The 7,956-nt window shown below is 35.9% G+C and overlaps 1 protein-coding gene across 11 annotated transcripts; it reads left to right on the forward strand.

Moving 5' to 3' along the window:
- Positions 1 to 7,695, forward strand: LOC18442358 (calcineurin B-like protein 7). Of its 11 annotated transcripts, none has more exons than XM_088869629.1 (9): positions 1 to 440; positions 1,999 to 2,156; positions 2,393 to 2,475; positions 2,638 to 2,697; positions 4,875 to 4,983; positions 5,261 to 5,313; positions 5,679 to 5,759; positions 6,111 to 6,223; positions 7,202 to 7,695. In XM_088869629.1, exons 2-9 carry the CDS (start codon positions 2,078 to 2,080, stop codon positions 7,362 to 7,364), a joined length of 741 nt encoding a protein of 246 aa, XP_088725755.1. In that variant the 5' UTR covers positions 1 to 440; positions 1,999 to 2,077; the 3' UTR covers positions 7,365 to 7,695. The 11 variants fall into 11 exon arrangements, with proteins under 11 accessions (XP_088725755.1, XP_088725751.1, XP_088725771.1 ...); XM_088869625.1 differs by having other exon boundaries at positions 1 to 436; XM_011628008.3 differs by having other exon boundaries at positions 56 to 436; positions 2,093 to 2,156.
- Positions 7,696 to 7,956: the final 261 nt, after the last annotated feature.

A 7,956-nucleotide genomic window follows, 5' to 3' on the forward strand; every position in this document is an offset into this window, starting at 1 on the left:
ATAGAAAATGATGGCATATGCGGAGATCGTTTTCAAGTTTTCCACTATTCTCTCTCTCCCCATCGTTTTCTGTCTTTTTCCCATTATCAAAATGTTGTCATTGATTTTCTTGGCTTTGAGTTCCTATTTTCCCGTTGCCTCCGCAAGGAAAACAAGAAATGTCCGGACTTTCCAAAATGATATATTAACATACGACTGCAACGTCCTTTGACTGCGTTACCAAGGAACATTCTACGGAGGACAGAGCATAGAAGTGCGTTCAGGGGAGGCGGCTGAATTGAATGTCCTTCAAATTCAGAACAAAGAGGACATGAAACATATACAAAAAAATTCAGAAAAAAGGGGAGTGTCACGTTTTAACACCTTATTAAATCCTAAGTTCAGAGCTTCCGAGGTCAATTTAACCTGGATTTTTTCTGGGGTTTCTCAAATTCAGGCTTGTAACTTCATTTTCCCCGTTAATGTTTTCTTTTTCGCTTTTAGTTCGAAATTTTCGCCGTGAATCTTGATGCATTTATGTGGTACTATGTACCTTTTTTTTTCTTTATGTTTGTAATATTAGTTTGTGAGTTTCCAGCGTTAATTGCAATGATGTACGCTTAATTTGGAGTTCTGGGCTTGGTATTCTTCGGTTCAAGTATTAATTTGTGCTTTTTTCTTGCTATCTTAATATATTTCTTTTCGAAATTTCCTTAATTTTTGTTGTATTTTTCTTTTGACTTTTGTTTTTCGTACATTATTTTCCTATAATTCATGAATTTTTCTTGATTTCATTTTATGTATACGATCATTGGGGAATTATGCATGGTTGTTTAACATCAACAAATTGCCATTGATTTTTGGCATTTCTTGATTCTTCCTCTCTTTTTGTCAATGTATTTCTGAACTTTCGAATAATTATAAAATTTATTGTGGGATATTTGTGTAACCATAAAGCTGATTCACCTGTTTTTATGTACTTATTTCAAATCTATCTTGAGTTTGAGTGTTCTTCTCTTCTTTTTCTGTTTGTCTTTTTGGAGCTTGTTTATTTAGATGTCCATGTATGATGATTGTAGTATACTTCCCCTTTAGCAAATGCAATTAGGTCAAATTTATAATGTATAATTTCTTTGTGATATTCAGCATTCACGCTATATAATTGTATGTTCATATTTTTTATAACGATGGGTGGAAGGTTTTTTTTCCTTTATTTTTCAAAAAGTATATGTTGATTATTACTATTTCCTTTAGCTGCCACTTTTTTCCTTCAATTTAGCCATAAGCGATCAGATTATATGGTGCCTTACATATCTTGATTTCCACAATTTCACTGCATCTCTTTTTGCATTCATTAATAATTAATAATATCTTGGGTTACATAATTTCACTGTTTTTTTTGTTTTATCTATATAACTGGGGAAATTTTCAATCTAGGTCACAGTTGTTTTTGTCGATTTATATGTGTTTTGTTTCTGCACTTCCATTTGCTAACAGAGGAAGTGGGCAAAATTAGTGTCTTGGTTCTTGACATTCTATATTTTATGTGATTTTCTTTTTCTCCTCCACTTTGAGGTGTAAGTTAACCTTTCTGTTAAGGGCCTATTTTAAAACTAATTTTATGAAATTTTCCTTGTAAATATCTTCTTCATTTTAGGGTTCCCTTGCTTTTTAAAATATTGGTTTTGTTATCTGGGTGAGAGGGGCAGCAGTTCTATACATGAACCTGTTGAAACCTCGCTTTTTATAGAAGTGAACTGTTGAACATTTGAAAACAAAAGTGAGATCTTCTCCTTTCCCAGCAAGTAGTCCTTTGGTCGAGATATCAAGCAATGGTGGCTGTCTTTATTTTCTTACTTTTATTTTTATTTATTTCTATGGATCAGAAAACAAATTAAGAAACATACAGATGATTGTTTATGCACTAAATATGCTTCAAAGCTGCGTAATTTATGCCAAGGACAAGCTTACTTGCATGCCTTCATTTACTGATTTTCTAATTGTTTGATGATTTTGCAGGTACCAATTTTGTGAACATTTATTAATAGAAAGCTTCTTGGATTTTGTGATACCCAATCATAAGTATGCTCTTTGTTTTATGGGCTGTATTCAGTCGAGACATGCTAAGCAGCCACCTGGCTATGAGGAACCTGACATTCTTGCTGCTGAGACATCATGTGAGTAGTATAACCTCTTCTTCTATGTCTATACTATATGTAGCTTCATTTGAGCATGTTTGGGTAGATTCATGCATGTAGATGTGCTTGTGCATCCCTGCTTGAATGTGTGCGTATTTAGGGATATGTGCAACTTATTGGCTTTACATTACTATAGTATTTTGTGAATGTGCAATTCATTTGTTAGGTTCTCATATTAGATTATAACTTTAATGGTCATGTTGTACATTTGGCAGTTAGCGTAAATGAAGTGGAGGCCTTATACGAACTATTTAAGAAACTAAGCAGTTCCATAATAAATGATGGCCTGATTCATAAGGTATCGCTCTTCGTAAATTCATCTTTGGATTGCACTGCTTAACATTCATGTGCCTTTCTTTTAGGTGGAATAGAATTTGCGAGTTTGTATCAACTAGATGTTTTATCACAGCTGTCTTATGCATGTTATTTTTTTATCTTCTACTTGTGGTTTCATTGGCAGGAGGAGTTCCAACTTGGCCTCTTTAGGAACAGCAGCAAAAAGAACTTCTTTGCAGACCGGGTGAGAAATTAGAAGTTGGACGTACTTAGTGTCTTCATATTTTCCATTGTTTTATTGCTGTTGATACCCTGAAAAATATTTGATGCATGGTTGTAATGTATGTCATAATACATAATTGATGATTCCTTCCTATTGTTAGTAATGAGAGTGTGTTTAGAAATCTACAGCCTTAAACTCACTTGACTCCAAAGATATAAAATTTCATCGAACATGTGCTTCCCCTCAGTTCTTGATAATTTGTGGAAGCAATTTCCAGACTGAGATAATCTTTCTGTGTCCCACTCCTCAAATATGTGTATTCGAACAACCATCAAGACACGAATGCTTAGTAACCCCCATAGAGCATTTAAGATTACTTTCGCACATCAACACCAACTCCCTTGATCATCTAAAGTTTGTAATATGCCTTTCAATGTTTTCCAGGAGTAGAGATGAGATGATTTTAGCGGGAAAAGTTTCAGTGATTCTTAATGAGCATTGAGTGTGCCTTTTACACTTAGAAGGAAAAAGTTGCGGTAAACTTAAGGGGAATATTCTCAACAGACCAACATTAAAGCTTGTGTTGAAGAATTAGATCCACTGGGAGCGAGAGTGCCGCTCTTCAAGACATGATCCTAAAATGTAGTCCTTGATGCCTGAGATGGCTGTACAGTATTCCCAGTCTACTGCCATAACTGGAGCAAAATGTATGTTTGCTCCCTCAAGTAAAACCTAACTTAGAGTACTTTTAGGAGCCCAGAATTTAGGGATGTTACCTGCTCAACTTCGTGACCGAAAAATAAAAAATACACACCCTTGATCATCCTGAAAAAATCACTCCCTTGGATTGCACATATGCCATCTAATTTTTTTAAGGTGAAATCTGGGTGTTTAGGTACCCAATGTCCTTTTCTTTTCTTTAGAAATACTCGTGTGATGATCCTAAAGAGGATTCCAAAATTTCGAATAAAAAAAATCCTCCTAAGTTGGTCAATTGCCTGAGGTAATAAATGGATATTTTTGCCCCCATGGGAGCATCATATATGCGCTCAACTGCATAATGTGAATTCATTGAATGTTTTCATGAAAGATCACTGTCAAACAAAACAACAATCTGTTTCTCTAGTTCCATCAGGATTGTGGACTTCATTGGCGAACCTTATAAAACTAGAGGGGTCTCCCAATGTGAATCTTACCGTTTGGCCCCAACAGGGGATCCGGCACTAACCTCCCAAATTTGCACCATCAACTTGTTGAAAGAGAAGTGCAGTTACTCTATCTATTGTCACCAAACTTCCATCCAAACACCAAATGTCAAGCACATAACTCAATGCATGTCGCTCCTGTAATCCTTTACGACATTTCTCATCACCCTAATGAAGCTTCCTGGTTCCCAAACTGCTTGTATTCTCCTGTCTTTCCTTTTAGATCAAGTTATCCTCACTGCTCCCATTACCTAGAACTCCCATCCCACCTGCAATCCTATGTCAACCTACTAGCAAAGATGAGAAAAGATCTTGCCTTCTTCAAATGCACTCTGTATAGACACTTAATCTAGTGAACCAAATGGACTGACAGTTGCCTCTCCTTTAATGAAGTGCCTCTTTGACAAGATCAAATAATATCACCTACTACCGATAATTGTTAATAACATTCTGTATTTCATAAATTGGAAAGAATTAATAGTGATTTCTAGTTGGTTTTCTATGCTAGAAATTTGGAATGGCTTCAACAGTGAATTGTTTCGAATACACTTGAATGCATTTATTTTCATATGAATTTTGTCATTAGCTAATGCTTGTCATAAAGCTTTTTCCCTCACAGGTAGTGGATACTCAAAACTCCTTGGATATATATTTTCCACCTGAGCTTTATGAATTTGCACTTGTGCTTTTTTTGCTTCCTTTCAAAGTTTTACTTGGTTATTAACTTGCTTATATTTGATGAGACAATATGTACCCATTTCGGTTCTATGATAATGTCCTGTCTGGCCGTGTAGCATAGTTGCTGAAAAGCGGACCAGTGTCTCACTGCATGTCATTTGTTGCATCTGGACTCTTTTTTCTTCTTCTTTTTTGAAATGGTGTTCATGTTTGTAATTTATGGTGTAAGTTTCCTTCATTTCGATAATAGTACATTCATATAATAACTTCATGGTTCATTTCATCACTTATGTTTTTCATGGTATATGATTTCAGATATTTGATTTATTTGATGTCAAACACAATGGAGTCATTGAGTTTGGGGAATTTGTACGATCCTTGAGCATTTTCCATCCAAACACTCCAGAGGCAGACAAAATCTTATGTAAGTCATTTACCATGCTGTTACAAGTTACAACATTGTATACTCCTTAGTTATATTATATTATTTTCTTTTCTTTTAAGTTTATGTTCTATGACTCCCTTTCAGAATCCCCTAATGTGATGGCTATTTGTAGAAATTTGATAAACATTCCATGTGTATTATAACAAGTATTTATATATGTATTTTCATATTGTATTTATGATTTGCAAGCTCTGACATGATTTTCAAGTGGCTGGAGGCATTTCCAGTTCTTACATTATTGTAAAACATGTGACAGTTGCGTTCCGGTTATATGATTTACGGCACACTGGATTCATTGAACGTGAGGAGGTAACCCTTGAGAATTTTTGATATCTTTGCTTCAGTGGTTACTCTTATTTTCCTTCTAAAAAATAGTATCCCCCATGTTATGTCCTTTTATGGCACAAACATTATGGATGTCATAGATTATGGCCATTTTGAGCAATGCATTGGTTTCATGTTATTCTTGTAACTAAGAAAGTTGGCTTTGCATGTGTATGTGTGTGAGCGCTGCCCGGTGCATGTCCATGTGCATGTTGTGTCGTGCGTACAACATCACACACAAAATACATCAAGAACTCTAGATCTTTAGATATTGGTTTCATTTGCTTTAAATAGGCGTTGACACATACATCAAGAACTGGTGGAGAATAATGTTGTCGATTTTTCAACAGTTGAAAGAGATGGTGTCGGCGCTTTTAAATGAATCAGATCTGGATCTTTCAGATGATGTTATTGAAACCATAGTTGATACGGTGTGGATACCCTCACAGATCTCCTCTTATCTCTTTCTATTTAGACATGTTATCTCTTTCTATTTAGACATGAAAACATAGTATCATTCTTATGATATGATACTATCTGAAAGAATCTCATGTATGTTTCCTTGAATTTAGATCCACCATGCTAAAACCTAATTTTTAAAGGTGCCATCTCTAGAAAGAAATGCCATTTATTGGTCAGTTTCTGTCATCCTAAGAAGTCATGAATAGCTTGGACCAGATGCAAACATTGGATTATTGTTTTCTGGTGAATTTCTTTGTTAAGTCTTATATGAACCTGTTCTCTCATTGTCTGTTCTGTCATCTCTTATGTATTTCTTGCAGACATTTAGTCAAGCAGATACAAAAGGGGATGGAAAAATTGACCAAGAAGAATGGAAAGAATTTGTGAAAAGGAATCCATTAATTTTGAAGAACATGACTCTTCCATACCTCAAGTGAGTCCTCTTTTGAACTCCGACCTTTTGTACTCTCATTCTTTAAAATGTGTAATATATATGGTCTGCCTTCAGGAGCTGTAGGCATACAAGGAGCATAGTGCACCTTTTCCAACTCTTGGACTCGTATTCTTTGTGACCGTACCACGAATAATAAAAAAAGAAAAATATTCTTACATATCCTCCTGCCAGTCAGATGAAACTTGGTACAAAATTTGGACTTACCTGTCCAAGATATGTTTGTTCTGTTGTTTTCGTAACTTGGTTCACTTAAATACCAAGAAGTTCAATTACAATGAATATCTCCCATGATACAGTATGGATATTATAGTTATATTACAACTATTAATATGCATATGTATATTACATACATGAAAGAGGCTACATTGGTCTACCCTCTACCATTATCAGAACGTTATGGGCATTTGTTTTGCACCAAACTAGGCAGACAGACCATCTCAATGCCAACAAAGTGCGGGCGTTCCATTTCGTGGCCGCTAGATCTAGGTAACCCTTCAAGAACTCAAAATCCTTTTTTTAAAAATTATTTATCTGGTCATGAAGAGGCATTCTATGAAATCGTGGCTATCTGAATTCCCTGGGCTTCAATCTAAAGCTGTTTTATTCTTTTCCCAAAATGGATGCCTTGTACTCAACATTTTCTCCTCAAGAAAAGCCATTTGCATTCTTTTTCAAGGATATTCTTCACCAGCACCAAAAGGATGTGTGTGCCATATTTGGGGAATGGAGGAGGGTGGCCAGCTGGATGAACCAAATGTTTTCCATAATTATTATGTTTTTATTAATATGTGCACATGTGTATATGCACACCTTCACATTTTTTCTCTAGTTTTTGTCCTGAGGCAATTGTGCTTCGCTTTCCTATAATTTCTTACAAGTTTGTGCATGATCAGTCCCCAGCACACTTTATTTCATTCCTGGAGACTTCATTACTGATGTGACTTTCACTCTCCTCAGGGGCATAACTTTAGCATTTCCAAGCTTTGTGTTTAACTCTGAATTGGAAGATGCAGAGCTCAGTGTATCAACAAAGCATATCATTGACTCTGAATTCTGCTCGAACGTTCAAAGCGCCACACAAACTTCTGTCCGAATTGAGAAGGGTAATGTTTCTACTTAATGGAGGAAGGTAATGCAGTTCTCAATGTAAGATATCTACAATATTCCTCTCTCAAGAAATGGCTATGGAGCAAGGGTACATTCTTCAGAGCCATATGTTTTACTATCTCTCTACCCATTTTTGTTTCAAACAGAATGAGATTATGGAATAAGTTGGCATCAGGGTGACAAGTGTAAGCAACGCGGTAGTGTACATAAGGACTTGTTATCTGATATTGGTTGAGCTTATAGTGATCTGGGGTTTTGGGCCATTGTGGATGGGAAGGATGGGGGGCTCGAGCTCCATTTTTTGAAGTGTAAATGTGATATATAGTATGAGTTCTTCAGCTGTATATTCTTTTTCCCTTTTTTCCTGCCTATTTAAAGAGTATACATGTTTGTTATCTTGTTTTTGGTACTTAAAGAAGAAAGAAATGGTGGAGAATGTGCTTGAGTGTGCGTGTGGTTGTGGAGAGAGAGAGAGAGAGAGAGGGAGGGAGGGAGGGAGGGAGGGAGAGAGAGAGAGGGAGGGAGAGAGAGAGAGAGAGAGAGAGTAAGCTTGTCATGTGCAATTCTTTGATGATGGAGACCCCTTAGAGCGCATATTGTTTTTT

The sequence above is a fragment of the Amborella trichopoda genome, chromosome 1, assembly GCF_054954075.1.
Source record: "Amborella trichopoda isolate Santa Cruz 75 chromosome 1, AtrichopodaSantaCruz75HAP2 v2.0, whole genome shotgun sequence".
Lineage (NCBI taxonomy): Eukaryota > Viridiplantae > Streptophyta > Magnoliopsida > Amborellales > Amborellaceae > Amborella > Amborella trichopoda.

What these genes read in the sequence shown, in the direction of transcription:
- LOC18442358 (XM_011628008.3), top strand. Translation starts at nt 311, where the DNA reads ATGAAACATATACAAAAAAATTCAGAAAAAAGGGGAGTGTCACGTTTT. An exon ending in TCTTGCTGCTGAGACATCAT is followed by an intron (nt 2,157 to 2,392) that starts GTGAGTAGTATA and finishes TACATTTGGCAG; the next exon opens with TTAGCGTAAATGAAGTGGAG. An exon ending in ATGATGGCCTGATTCATAAG is followed by an intron (nt 2,476 to 2,637) that starts GTATCGCTCTTC and finishes TTTCATTGGCAG; the next exon opens with GAGGAGTTCCAACTTGGCCT.